Below are 14917 nucleotides of genomic sequence, written 5' to 3'. Positions count from 1 at the left end.
AGTGATATGACACAGACTGAAGACACTGAGTTGCTCGTCTGGCTCTCCTCTTTAAAACCCAGAGACAAAAGTTTTCCCCCTTAATTGCCAACTTTGAGGTCTAGCCTGCCCCTCAGCAGTTTTGTCTCCATTTCAAGCTACTACTTCCTCCACCCAGCTGGAAGCAGTTTTGCTGCTTCCATTAAAATAGCAATGAGCAAGTTAGGAACATACCCTGGTAACTTCCAAAGAGGAAAAAGAATGCCAAGTTTGTTGTGGAGCTCCTGGAACTCATCAAATGTTCGGAACACAAATGTTGGCTCAACTTGCCCTTCTCTCAAAACTCTCACTACATAGATCTGCCCAAAACACACACAAAAAAGAAAGTAGTAACAATATTATACAACTGACTTAACAATATAATTTTCTCAACAATTAACTCTTTCTACCATGGTAATTTTTCTTCTATACACATACCCCAGTCACAGCATTTGCATTTTACAGTAGTTAGAATTATAAATAGTCCTACTGTAATGTAAAGTAATATCACATGACCTTCCCAATACAGATCCACAACTGACAGCAGGATAAAGGTAGTTAAGGCTCAGCTGTCCACATTCTCCCTTTTAAGCCTCATTGTAAATTCACACTGTATAGCAGATGTACAAAATTTTAACACATCAGTGCAGGACTATATCTAGACATGTATCTATCAGGCCAGAACTACTACAAAACTTTTCAGGTGTGGACCATGGAGGAAACTAATGTCTAATGTTTTTTTCAATCTAATTCTCTCAAAATTTTAAAGGATTCCACTTTTAAAGTGATACATTGGTGGGCAGATTCAAGGGTACTGTATTATACTAAAGGAGTTTTTAAAAATACTTGGGGGTACAAGTCCCAGGATGCAGTTATTCACATTATTATGAAAGGAAAATGAAGGCTGAGAAAATGCACAGAAAATTCAATTCAGTGGACTCATTTTATGGGCAGATGAGTTCAGTGTGTATTTAAAAAATGTGCAAGTGGAACGAGGTTTAAAAAATGTAGACAGAAGGAGACTATATCATCTTAACAGTTTCCTGGAAGATAAGAGGCTGTTTTGGTTTAGACCAGGAGTGCTCAAAAACATTTATAATACCGTGATTCAGTACAAAGCTGCTCTTGACTTCTAACGTTATTCAGCTTTGGTCTGTCTTCCCTAACTGGCATCTTACCAGATTAGGACATTTACAGCAAATACAACTTGAAAAGAAATGTACATTAGCATACATCAATATAGCTCACTTTTTAAACAACTTCAGGAAAATGTAACTTGAGCTGACTAGGCCAGCAAACAGCAGTAGAGCAGTAAGAAGTAAATAAATTTAACATGGTTGCACATCTACATAGGAGTACGAAAATTACTACAAGTCTTAAAGTGTAACCCAGGTTAAACTTTAATCCTGAGGACAAACTGTAATGCTTGCTGCCTCTAGTAAGACTGACTAGGAGTATAGGTGCATTAATACAGGAAATGATGCTTTTACTTAGGAGAAGCAAATATAGCTTTAATGGCAGGTCAGAACAAAACCAGAAAATGTTTGACTTAATGACCCCCATTCAGGAAGGAGCCATTTTACAGAAGGCAGCTACATAAGCACATAAGCATGACTCAAATCCCCATTTCTTTTAAATCATCACCAACACTACTTCTGCCCCTTCTGCTTCCTTCTAGATACTTTTCAAGAAGTGTCCTCATTTTGAAGGCTATTATTGGATGCTAAAAATACTGATCTCTACTCTAGCACTCCTGGGGTTGGTTTAGCCTGGCCAGCAGCTAAGCACCCACACAGCTGCTTGCTCACTCCCACCCCCTCACCAGTGGGACAGGGGAGAGAATGAGAGCAAAAGTGAGAAGACATGTGGGTTGAGATGAAGACAGTTGTTGGGAGGGGAGGTGACTCAAAGACAATCTCTCACCACCTCCCACAAGCAGACCTGTGCCCAGCCAGTCCCCAAGCAACAGCCACCTTGGAAGATAACACCCTCCTGGCCCCCACTTTCTTCCTCTACCCCCAGTTTTTATTGCCGAGTATGACATTATATGTTATGGAGTATCTCTTTGGCCAGTTTGGGGAGCTGCCCCCGCCGTGTCCCTTCCCAACTCCTTGCCCACCCACAGCCTACTCACCACAAGGTGGGCAGCAGTGAAGTAGGAGAAAAAGAAAGCCTTAACGCTGCACAAGCACTGTTCAGCAACAGCCAAACTAATGGTCTGTCAAACATAGTTTTAGTTAAACATCCAAAACACAGCACTGTGGGGGCTGCTATGAAGCAAGAGAACTCTGTCTCAGCCAGAGCCAGTACAACTGTTCCTCCCCAGAAAGCAAGCAAGTCCATTCACACCTAGATTTCAATTATGGATTTTGGTTTTACTTTCAAGTCATCCACAGTGGGGCTTAGTTTTGGATGTCAACATCGGTGTGGGTTTCTAGGCTCCCATTACAATCAATGCAGTCAGACTTCAGAAAACTCTACAGCTCATCATAAACCTGACTCTAGTGCCTAACTGACTGAGTAAGTATCTATAGATGTATTTACTAAATCTCTATCAATAAAGGAAACCAAGTTGTCTACTCAAAGTTAGCTGCCTATCTTGCCAAACAAGGCAAGCTTCCACTGGGCTAATACTTTGTGATTAAGTACTAAACTTGTAGCAAGGAAGAGACTGTATATTGTTGGAAGAAAATGCACAGTATCTTCACTGAGTGGAAACAGAGTCCACATACTTACATAATGTTTATCTGGGTTATATCTCTTCTGATATGTAAACACAGACACTTGTTTGATTCGGCCATCTTGTTTAAGAGAATATGTTTTAGCAGAGAATGAGAGGATGGGTTCATCATTAGAAGGTAAACCTGAGAAACGCAGCTGAGCCAAATTGTGAATGAAGAAATTAAACTTTGTGGCAACACTTCCCAGACTGGATTCAATCAACCTAGAAAAGAAGAAAATAACATCAAATACGAGAACACATGTCAGAATGCACAAAAGTAGTTATGTTAATGAATCAGACTTAAGTCTAAGAAAAATAAAACCCTATTTCTTAGTGACAGAGAAACAGTTTTTAAACTAAAAGTGATCAATGGGCTACATAAATAACATCATACCAGCATTTAATAGAAGATTCAGTATCCAAACTTTGGAAAAGGTTGTTATCCAAGAATTGAAGTCACTTCAGAGTTTGTGAAAAAGTTACATACATACTACTACAGTTTCCCCCATATATTTAAAATTAAGTACAACACCACATAGCAACAACTCAGTTACACTATATACACGTACCCATACTTGCCACACTGGAGCATCATCCCCCTCCCCAGCCTGCAAAAGCACTTCTTGAAAGAGAACTTCTTTACATGCACTACAAGGTTCCCATCGCAGACACTGCTATTAAGCAATTTAGGATGCATTTAAAATGCAAGTCTCAAACAGCTGAACAGAACTACCTGCTCTCAGTATTTCAAACAAAATTTTATGCACAAGATTTCTCTTAAAGGCAAAGTATTTTTAGCACAAGCATTAATATTATATGAAACTGGTTCATTGGTTAACCGGTATTTTACGATTGTACATTGTAACTATTCAGATTCTACAGACATGTTTGTGAACACCCTTACTATATTTTCTCACAGCAGAAAGCTCCCATTAAGAGGATGATGCTGACAGATATTTTCTTTTTCACTTATCCACTACCTTGTAAAGAAAATGGTAGCTTCTGCATCTGTTGTTTGGGGCTGGAGAGCATCCTGGACATACTTCAGGTCCTGAACTCCACTTAGTTCTGGTAACCCAGACGAAAGCATCTGCAGGAATTTACAGTTTTAATGCAATAAAACCTATATAATTTTACATTGAAATGATTAAAACTCATCAAATCATTTCAACCATCAAATTCATCTGAAGCTACACTAGCTTGCTAAATAACAGCTATAGCCAAAAATTACTTACAATCAGCAGTTACTCCCTCCACCACTTCTGAGTTAAAAGCAGTTAAAACACTTTGCAGAAGTGTAGTTTATGGTATTTTCTTAGTTTTAAATTCTCAGGAAATAGGTAGGTAGTAAAAAAAGTTTAAAAAAAATCCAGATACAACCTTTCTAAGAAGTACTTGTGATGTTTCTGGCTTTTAAAAGGTATGTGTTAAGAGTTTCTACAGCATAAAAAGCACAGCATTTAATAAAATCCAATGTGAGAGATCTATCAAGTTTCAATTTAATTTAACAAAATGATTACCAATGAAAGTAGGTTAAGGAAGAGGTTTGCATGTTTTCTTATCAAATTGTATGCTTGACAACACAGATCCACAAACAACTGAAAGCGAATAGTGGGTTTTTCACCACCATTAATGACATAAGCCATATCCGACGTTAGCACAAAAGGAGCTCGATCCCTGTTCAAAAAGCACAGAATTGAGAAGGTCATTATAAGATGTATTCACTTCGTCATGTGCTTCCTCCTCCCCTCCATCCACACCCCAAGGTAATGATATTGAATAATCCATTAACATAATTTTCCTTTTTTGGGGTGGGTTCAGCTACTTAGTGCTATCTCAGATTCCCAGCACATTCACATGGTATTGGGCCTACAGCAGATCTCCTGGAGCAGCACCTGGAGGACAGGTTACCTTACAGTGCCTTCCATCCCCCATTTCTGGAAGCCATAACATACCAACACAAATATAACGATTGTACTGTCATCCAACTAAAACATAACTCCTCTGTCCTGGATATAGATTATCTTCCCCTACATAGAGGAGTAGTAAATACAAACTTGATGTTCAATCTTTTCTATAATATTAACATTTACTACTGTTTTCATGAGCCTGAGTCTGTTCTCATTTGTTTCACACTCAGACATTCAGATGACAGGGGTTCTGGCACTCAGTTTCTCATTCATTAGTAAAGTTGACCAAGGAAGCATGCAGTACATAATTGCATGAAAATAGCTAGAAAAGGGAAACTACACTACAGTTTTATCCAATATTCCTGGAAGAGTATAACACCAAGATTTGTGTTGGATGTAAGGCTCCCAACTATCAATAAAAAGTTTTATTAGTATTTTCCTGTACCAAAATACTTGGCTTTCATAACTGTTGTAAAGAAATTCCCATTTTGATTTGCCAGGTGCATACAACACAAAGCTCTTAAGGAATGAATGCAGTTTGGAAGCACTGAAGTTAAATTATGTTTAGGAGACCATATTCCATATTTCAATCTACTCGTAGCTGGAACAGTAGATTTATTGGAAAGCTATGCCTACTTGCTTTGACTTAAAACAGCTCCAGAGATCAGAACATGGAAATAGGAAGCTGGAGCCTTTTCAAGATCAATTCTATATGGTTAAGTTTGAATGCATTCTGGAAACTCTGTGGTTAAACTGGAAGCTATTGTCTTCATAATGAGAACTGCAGATAACAGGAATTTAAGAGGTAGTGCTTGGAATTATAATCCTTATAAAAATATACTAAAAATCACTTAATTTTCTACATTGCTCAGCTACAGAAAATACCTTTTAAAGCTACCAAACATTTGCGCATGACCCAAAAATTTTCCAAAGTCAATGTGAAACATATGTCCCGTGTTTCGGAGCATGATGTTATCATTGTGACGGTCACAAATTCCCAATACGTAAGTAGCTACACAGCATCCTGCACAAGAGTAAATGAAGTTTTCTGAAGCCTGGGAAGGAGAGAAAAAGAGTGGATCAAGGTTAAGCATCAGTGGGAGAACAGCATTCATGCATTCAACAGTCGATCTTGACAAGGGTAAAATCCAAACCAGACAAGATGGGCCCTAAAATTTGCCTTTTTTTTCCAAAATAGCTTTCTTCAAACAGATAGCTTTGCAAATGTGTTTAGATATCGCACTTTCCAGTAAAAATAGTTGTTTTGTTTTTTAAAGTAAATAAAAAAGACGAGTTGAAGACAAATCACAAAAGGAAATAAATACGCCAGTAAAGAAAAGGGTGCAAGATGTATTTTTCCCATGTGTTCTAACAACATCATAGCCAAAACATTTTATTTTTTGAATCTCCATGTGCTTGTACGAGGCCACTGCTCCTATACCACAGTGAAGAGCAGTCACCATTTCTTCCTATCTTAAATTTGAAGTATATTTCTTCTATATCCAATAAAAAAATCTCGATACGAAACCTGAGAATCCATCTGGCTCCTTTTTAGTTATATAAAGGATTTTCGTTTGCTCTTTTCATGTATAGGAAAAAATTAAGTTTCCTAAAGATATGAACCAAAAATTTCAATGGAAGATCTGGAATAGGAATTTCATTCTTTCCTAAGATGGTATTTCTCCCTTTTATAACAAGATCTTCAAAAGATAACAACATGGAAAAAGTTACCTTTTCATATTCCTCCTCTGTAGGATTATACTTTCGCAACCATTCTGCCAGAGGCTTGTCTTTAAAAGAGCCTGTCACTCCATATTCCACTTGAATTTTCCTAAGTGTATCTGAAGCAGGAACAAGCTCTACCATGCCTTTATATGAAATAAAGCAAAAATATAACAAAGTGTATTTAACCATCAGCTTAAGTTATACAGCATTTTCATTACTCAGTAGAAAATTTCTTGAAGATGATGAATTTTGTAACCTTAAAACTAGCTTCCTTCAAAACCCAGTTAGATGTAAAAATAGCAGTATTAGTCTAAGTATTTCCACAGACCATATTTTGAAGCATACCATGAAACCCATGTATCAATCCAAGTTAGGCTCACTTTACTACAATTAGTTACAGTTGCTAGAATACACATATAAATTATACTTTGAATAATTACTTTCTACTACATAAACTAGTATTGAACTATAAGCAATAACTGCAAAATATTTTGATCCTGACTCCTCCCATACACTGACACTTCAGTAATCTAGTAACTTTAACTGCTGTCAAGCATTAGAATAGACCAGACTATTGCTCTAGAAATAAGACAGTGGGCTTTACATATGGCCTTATTTTGCAGATACCATTTACTAAAAATATTTATATAGCTAAATCATAAAAGAAAAATATTTATTTGATTAACAGAATTTTATTTCTATCTTGGCAAGAGCCACTGAAGGCAAATCTATAATTTACATTAATTTTTCTTTTTCACTTTAATCCTTCAAGTACTTTAGGAATACTATTATTAGCAGCAATAAAAAAAAAAAGTAACATGCTATGCAATCAAGTTATTGTTCAAAGTAGGAAGAAAAGCCATCTGTTTCTCTAAAAAGCAAGTCTTACATAAATAGAAGCTTTTTGCTTATTTTGCCAACCTAAATTTCCAACATTTCCATTTATATACGAGTTTTCATCATGTTCTAGCATCTGACTAAAGAAATATTTAAGTTAGTATTTATCCTCTTAAAGTTTTTGTGGTTCCTATCGGCTGGCTCTACAGAATTATTGAAAACTAGCAAAAAGCATGTTCAAGGTACAGGGTGGTATTTATACGCAAAACTTAAGAGTTCTGTGATCTAGTTTCAAACCTAAAAGACAGCCTTATATTCCCAAGGAACTTTTACCAGCATATGACATTAATTCTGGGGGATAACGTGTGTGTAGGGGGTGTTCTAAATTTTTCTTCTTTTTGCATGTTTCAGTAGATGAATAATACTCCCTGACTCAACTGCAGCAGATTCCAAACACATCAGAATTTCAGTTTTGACTTGATTACCTTCTTTCACCATAATTAAACTCGCAGAATCGGAATTGCTATGGCACCACTGTTTTCTTGTGTTGCACTATGGGCATCAAGAGAAACCTTAGCTTTTATCATTACATTTACTTGTTTGTACCACTGTTCACTGACAACAGAACACTTAAGAATCTTAGGACTTGAGAGAAGAAACATGTTTAAATGCAATTCAGCCATCAGGAAATTCAGAACAAGTTAACTTGCTATACTCTTGAATACTGAAGTTCCTTGCATGGAAGGTTTCTGGCCCTCCACTGTTTCTGTGCACAGAAATTTTTCACTATCAGGGTGACAAGGAATTGAAGTCAGGGAGCAAAAATTATAGGCAGCATCTGGTTTTGCACCTCTGTCTTTTCCAGTTGAGAGACACTTGAAGATAACCATCCGTAGATCTAGTCCCTCCTGCAGCCATATCTTATCCATAATCTTAATCATTTGTAAAGCCAACATATCTTGTCGCAGATCTTCTCCAACCTAAAATGGAAAAATAAAGGTTAACTAGAGACACAATATGCTTTCAGCAAAACTAAACTTCACATATTTTGATTGCTTTATTTTAGGAAGTGATACGTTATGCTACTTACTTCCTCATAGCTGTGCACTTAAAAAGAAATATTTGCTACATTTAAGCTTGCAATATGCACTAGACTTACTTTCACATTTTACAGCCTGTCTAGATGTTGATTTCTGGATACACGGGAGCAAACTAAAAAAATAATTAGACTTATTGCTCTATGCTAAAATTAACTGATACCAATGAAATAGCAATTATCATTCAACTTTTTTTCTCCAATACACATGTAAAGCCTACCTTAAACATCACATTAATTTCTTCTCCCAGAGGGTCTGCATTTATCAGTGCAACTTTCAGTGGTACTGCATTGGAGCTGAAGAACGAACATGCCTACAAGTAGATTTAGTGTTACTACTCAAAAAGGACTATTCCTGCTAGCCCAGAAAACAAGACATTCTGACAACAAGCAGGTTTGACACACAATGTGCCTATTCAGACTTTAACATCACGATTGTGGTGAATATGTGCTTCCTTTGAATAAAGAGCCCTTTGGCTGTTATTTGTTGAATTCTTGTACAAAAGCCAATAGTGCTGCACAGTGATGTTTTATACATTTTGAAGGGAAGAGTGAAAAAAACATGGATAAATATTGTATCAGCAGCTTTTTTTGAAACCTCGAAGATACAAAAAAATGGGTATTTGCATGTTTCACAGTATTTTCTCATTTATCCGCTTTCAAGTACATACTCATGATTTAATAGTTTCAGTAGAGAAGCAAAGTAAAGTCTCTCTACACAGGATTAAGTTCCAGTGTTAACAGACCTTTAGGTTCTCAGTCATGCAAGATGATATCATCAAGACTGTGGCTAAGCAGATATCATCAAATCTTGCAGAGTTCTGGAAAAACAATTTACCTGCTGCTTCTACATTACTACTTGGTGGATCTTCGCAATAAACTAAAGCCACTGTCTGCCTCCCTGGATTTGGAGCATCTCTTGGACACAACCAATAACAGGTTTTCACCTATTTCATAGTACCTGCTTATTGTTTGAACTTTATAGTCTTGAGCAATTTTCTCTTTTGATTACTACTGCAAACAAGGCTTTCATGCACTTCAAATGGTCCCCTGCTTTATTATAACCTGAATTGCTGGTCCCAAGAAAGAGAGGGTCTGAAGAAGTAACAGTGTACTACAGACTTTTTTTTTTTTTTTTTAATACAAGTACCTTCACTGGTTTTACACAACTATTTCTATAAACTTTATCTTTGCTCAGCTAATTTCACTGCCTTGTTCAATCAGAATTTTTAATTGACCCCCCTCCCCCCAGCATAAAGAGCCTTCAAGCACTTCAATCAATTTTTTTTTTCCCCTATTTGTAAAAGCTTTGCCTATACATAATTTTTACAACAAGGTTTTGAAACTCCCAATGTGCAGTACCTTAATATTTAGCTCTTTTGCCACAAGACTGGGATTGAGAGGCAAACGGCATTTGTTCTTCAGGAAAAATAACTGCACACGTTCCATACCATTTTGTAAGGCAGCCTGAAGACAAAAAAAAAGTATTTCAGCTTACATTATCCTAACTGAAGCATCTACAGAAAACTTCCAGACAGAGTTAAACTGAAGCCAATGTTTTAACTCCTCCGTGTCAAAGGAATGCTAGAAGTTATAGCTACTGGTTTAGCTATTAAAAATACATAAGCATAGCAGTACAACGGAAATATCACACAACTCTGGGGTTTTGGGGTTTTTCTGACTGAAACAGATGATAGCATCCCACTCTATTAAGCTGTAAATTCGTATTATTAACATATGAGCAGATATGCCATTCTGTTGTGTAATGGGATCATTCCTCAGTAGGAATAGGCTTAAATACAATTCCAGTTTATTGTACACAGAAACCTTTCTACTTTCTTACCGTAACACCTCACACAATTTCACATTTCAGATGGCAAGTCTGACAAAAACATCAACCTCATCATGCCATTATCTTGCTAAAATGCAGAGCAATAGATTCATAGATGTTCCTATATATTGTATATAGTACTTATTGAAGTTAGACTAAAAAGGCAACTAAGTGTATTGCTTCCAGGGTATATTAAATCTAGTCTTCCTAATGGGTATTTAAAATATATACACACCTGCCGAGCAGATCCACTTGTTTGCTTTACTCTTTCTGCTACCATTCCAAAAAGCTGCACCAGTCTGGTCTGCTTCTCGAGCTCTTCCCTCAGCCTTTTTCCACAGACTGAAAGAAAAGCTCCAAGAATTTGTTCATACCTTACACCAAACTTTGTATCATACAGTGTATCCTTAAGAAGCCTGAAATAAAGGATTTAAGTTAATTTTTCCTAGGGAAAACACTAAACAATACCAAATTAAGACATTAAAATACTTTAATGAATCAGTACTATATATATATATCCAAAGTTACTAATGCATAGGATATAAAAGGAAAGAAGTTTGTGCCTCAGAGACACTGTCTGTTTTTTTATGATAAAACCAGGATCTACATACTGTATACTCTCCATTCATAACATTCATTGTTATGAACTATGATATTAAGCAATAAGATTTTTTTCTGGAGCTATTAGTCTTATAGTGAATGTTACCTGAACAATGGATCAAAGAACATCTTACCAATATAGATAGTGTGCTATTCGAATGCTTCCTAGTGCCCGAGTCAATAGAAATTTGACAAGAGCACTGTCAAGGTAGGTTTCATATTTCAATGCCTAAAACATAAGGAAAATGAAAATGGATTTACTTGTACATGAAGACTGAGATTTTACAACTAATGCACAGACAGAATCACTACAAATGCATCAAAAGCAATTATTTACTCAAATTATTTTCCATATCACACATTAAGGTTATTAAGTATAGAGGCACGCAATTGCACTTCTGCTACTACTAATCAGCAATTCCTTTTAGTTTTCAAGAACAAAAAAGTTCAAACAGTGTAGGCAGAAAGTCTTACCTGCACAAATTGAGGGAGGAAATCTGTTAACTCATCATCACTTAATGTCTCTATCCAATTCACAGCTGTATTTCGTACTTCCTGATCAGCAAACCTAGAAAGTCACCACAAATCCACATGAAGTTTATTCTGTTCATGCAGGATTTGTTTTTTCTTCTTTGAGATCAGCTAGATACTAAAGAACCGATATAAAGTCTTTAATAGCTCAATAAAGGACCTACAAGTTTAAGGCCCTTCACTAAGATGCAAACACATGTGCATGTTTAGGACAAGCATACTAATCTCTCAAAACTTCACTCTTGATAGCTTGGCTGTATAGCTTGCTCTCCTGTCACAAGTTAGAGTTCAGAATCCTAACTGCTATTGCTATTCTTTCACTACATGACTTTGTTAAGCCTACCTGAATAAAGTAAGCATATGTTCTTCAAAATGTTAAGAAAATTTAGCTTTTGCTGTAAGAAATTCAGCAATATTTTCCACAGGAATGTCATTCAGAAACTCCTACCAAAAGAAAGTCATTTAATGCACAACACAAGAAGAACTTATTTACATTGTTTTTCTTACTTCGAATCAAGTAGTTCCAGTGCAGCTAAGGGTGATAAAGGAGGCCACTGCTGAAGTAATGAATATATTTCTGGAAGACTTGCCCAGTCCCAGTGAGGGGCACTAACCAATATTTTTGGTAGGCTACTAGTATGACTATGACAATAATGCCTCTTCTCCCACAAAAATTCTTTGTCTTCTTTTGATAGTCTGTAGACAAAAGGTAATTTCAGTTTATAACACACATTACAAACCATCACCTGAATAACTTCAATGCTCCTGGTCATTGTATACATACAGATTTAATAACACAAAAATCACACAAATTTTTTTAACAATTTAACACACAAAATGGAATGAAATTCAAATGGCTATTTCCTCCACAAAAGTCAAAGAACCAAAATAAAGCCTCAAATATAATGGAGACAGTTGTTCAAAGTTATAATTTGGGCAGGACAAAAATAAGTTTCAGTATAATCTGAAATAAACCAAAATGCTAATGTTGGTTTGTTGCATATGAGTGGGAAAGCCTGCCAGAACAGCTTCCATGGCATATGAACAGCCACTGCTGAAACCGTCATTGATCCCTGTAACCAAAGAACCACCGGGCAGGAATAGGTGGATGTAACAGGCAGCCAACGGGGTGGCAGTCTTGTAACAGGAGAATGTTATGACACCGGCCATGGAAACAACAAGTACATTCATTAAGTCAGCACCATTATTTCACAAGTTTAATTCAAACTCTCGTTTAGGTCTCCACAGGTCTTCAAAATATACTAGAAGCATATTAAAGAAATTTAAGAATAAATAAACATTCCATACCCTAGCCACAAATTGTCATGTACAAAGAGACCATAGCTAGAAAGAGATGAACATACCCAATAGTGTTATCCCTTGAGAGAATGGCAAGGAGACGTTCTCTCACAGGTTTTTCTAATGTTTCTATGGAATGATGCACAGTAGTCTTCGCAGCTTGAGGAATTTTATATTCCATATCAAAAGCATGGGATGGGAAGTCAATCTAAAAAAAAGAAAGAGATGATGCAAGTCCTTAAGGACAGTACTGACCATGTTTTGGGACCGCTAAGCCATGCCTAACAAGGTACCTTCTCTTCCAAGAGAAATTTGGACTCAGAATTTAGAATGAGAGGTGTTTATGTTCTATAAAGACACTGGAATTGCTATTGTTTGGGTCTAGACAACTCCCATCTCAGCATACATTTCTATAGATTGCTTTTCAAAGATGCTCTCTCCCAGTACTGATAGCACGTCCTACCAAGGCATCTCAAATTTTTTACTTCAAGATAGAGATTCAGTAACTGACTTGTACACACTTACAGCAGCTTTCCATTCTTTGCCCTTAACACTTAGTAATCACTCTTCTGTACTGGCTTTCAAATACGACTTAGCAATATTTACACTCTTCCCAAAACATTAACTGATCTACTACCACTCGTGTAAGAGTTAAAGTCACATTATTCAAACAAAACAATCAGATCAAGTCAGAATTATATATAACCTGCAATACTATTCTTTCCATATTTCCTTTCTTACTGGCCATCCCTGACGCATGATGTGGATGTGATGAGGTCCAGAGTTGCAAGAGCTTTGTCCCACAAGTTAACAATCTGAGAAAAAAGCACGTACAGGTATTACTGTCACAATCTGTTTACTTCAAAAAGATATTAGTTATTAAAATACTATCTGGAGAAGACCAATGGTCACTACAAAGAAGCAATTCCAAAGGATTAGTGTGGTATAGGAGAATAGTTCAAACTAGGTATGTGTTTCTACTGCAGAGATAAGAAAATATCATAAGTATTTCAACACTGATGTTCAGAAAAGAGCACAGGAAATCAAACTGTACTAGCCAATACAGTTTGGAGCTTAAAAAAAGGAATTTTATGTGTCATATGAATTTATTTCTTTCCCTGGATGTCCTCTGTACTTTAAGACTTTTTAAAACACTGCACACCACTGTGAGGTGGAAAAGGCGGAGGAAGAAATTCAGTGATGACACAACCGACAGCTAATTTAAGTGCTCCCTATTTCTTAAGGGAGAATACTACTTTTGCCTCTGAGGAATAAACTGAACATGTGCACCTTCTTACCCTCTCAGAAAAAAAGGCGTAGGCGTACAAGTATTATAGACATAGCCATTTGCCTGGACTTTCCAGGTTACTAGATTCTGCAGGCACATACCAGAGGACATCTGTATTTGTCAGTTTATTCCCAATATTAATACCATTTCCAATTGCAGTAACGCACAACTGAACATACTTCATAAATCAATTAACTATTGAAAGTTAGGCACAGAAAACTTCTATCAGTCTTTAAAAATCAAAACAGAGTCTTGAAAGACTGCTTGAAGACCAAGCCTTTAGTATATTTTGAAAGATGTGTTAGGGTCTGTGTGTTTCATAGAAAGAACAGTTCTTTATACTTAAATATTGATTAACTGGGAGCTTATGGTGCCAATAAAAATTACTCAGTTATGCCACTAAAGCATAACTGAACAGCTTGTTCTTTTTAATAATTCTCCAGTTTAATATACTTGTCACAGCCTTCTGTCTCGTCCACAAGTAAAGATATTTTAAGGCACTCCACACACACTTTATCTGAAGGGATTTTAATTTGTCTGTGGATTCTTCTAAAGCACATATATGGCCTTTTATTCTTCCTATGGTTTAGTTAGCTTCAAGTTTTAGTTCCTGCCTACTACTGATACTATTCTCATCTATAACTGGAATATTTGGCTAGTATCATTAATTACCTAGGTCTGGATTCAATTGATGTACATTGCAAGGGGATTAGACCACGAGCATCCCCACAGCTGCCATATACAGGCCATTCAGTAAACCTTGGCACAACTCATTTTATTGCAGTGTTCTGCACAAACAGAGAATAGAGTTTTCTCCCCAAACTAACTACTATGAGAACACCATGGAGCACGAAGACAAGACAAATTTGCAATTCAGATCAAAACAAAAAATATGTTTTCAGTCAAATACTCTGAAATGTGACATTTAGATAGGAGACCAAAATTTGACATTTAAATGGAAGGCTGAAATAAGCATCCTTTATGAAAAGAAATCCAAGTTTTAGTGGTAACTGAAAGCAACTGAAGGCCATCTTTGCAATGCAGGAAAGCCTAAACTCTT

General features: G+C 36.4%; 1 protein-coding gene across 3 annotated transcripts in view; it reads right to left on the bottom strand.

The window, feature by feature from the left end:
- The window catches only part of PIK3C2A (phosphatidylinositol-4-phosphate 3-kinase catalytic subunit type 2 alpha), a 53824-nt gene that overhangs the window by 5034 nt on the left and 33873 nt on the right, over positions 1-14917 (bottom strand). For all 3 annotated transcript variants that reach the window (XM_042785215.1, XM_042785216.1, XM_032984860.2), the window contains exons 14-28: positions 13276-13384; positions 12635-12777; positions 11778-11966; positions 11214-11307; positions 10874-10968; positions 10375-10555; positions 9671-9775; positions 8530-8622; positions 8063-8192; positions 6382-6518; positions 5536-5705; positions 4261-4417; positions 3721-3830; positions 2755-2962; positions 214-338 (exon numbers count right to left, since the gene is read on the bottom strand). In XM_042785215.1, the coding sequence (XP_042641149.1) occupies positions 214-338; positions 2755-2962; positions 3721-3830; positions 4261-4417; positions 5536-5705; positions 6382-6518; positions 8063-8192; positions 8530-8622; positions 9671-9775; positions 10375-10555; positions 10874-10968; positions 11214-11307; positions 11778-11966; positions 12635-12777; positions 13276-13384 (2046 nt within the window). The remainder of the gene's footprint in view (positions 1-213; positions 339-2754; positions 2963-3720; positions 3831-4260; positions 4418-5535; positions 5706-6381; positions 6519-8062; positions 8193-8529; positions 8623-9670; positions 9776-10374; positions 10556-10873; positions 10969-11213; positions 11308-11777; positions 11967-12634; positions 12778-13275; positions 13385-14917) is intronic.

The sequence above is a fragment of the Tyto alba genome, unplaced genomic scaffold, assembly GCF_018691265.1.
Source record: "Tyto alba isolate M040663 unplaced genomic scaffold, T.alba_DEE_v4.0 Super-Scaffold_8, whole genome shotgun sequence".
In the NCBI taxonomy this organism is placed as follows: domain Eukaryota; kingdom Metazoa; phylum Chordata; class Aves; order Strigiformes; family Tytonidae; genus Tyto; species Tyto alba.
Note: the sequence above shows the minus strand (reverse complement) of the source record. Positions and strands in the feature narration are given on the sequence as shown.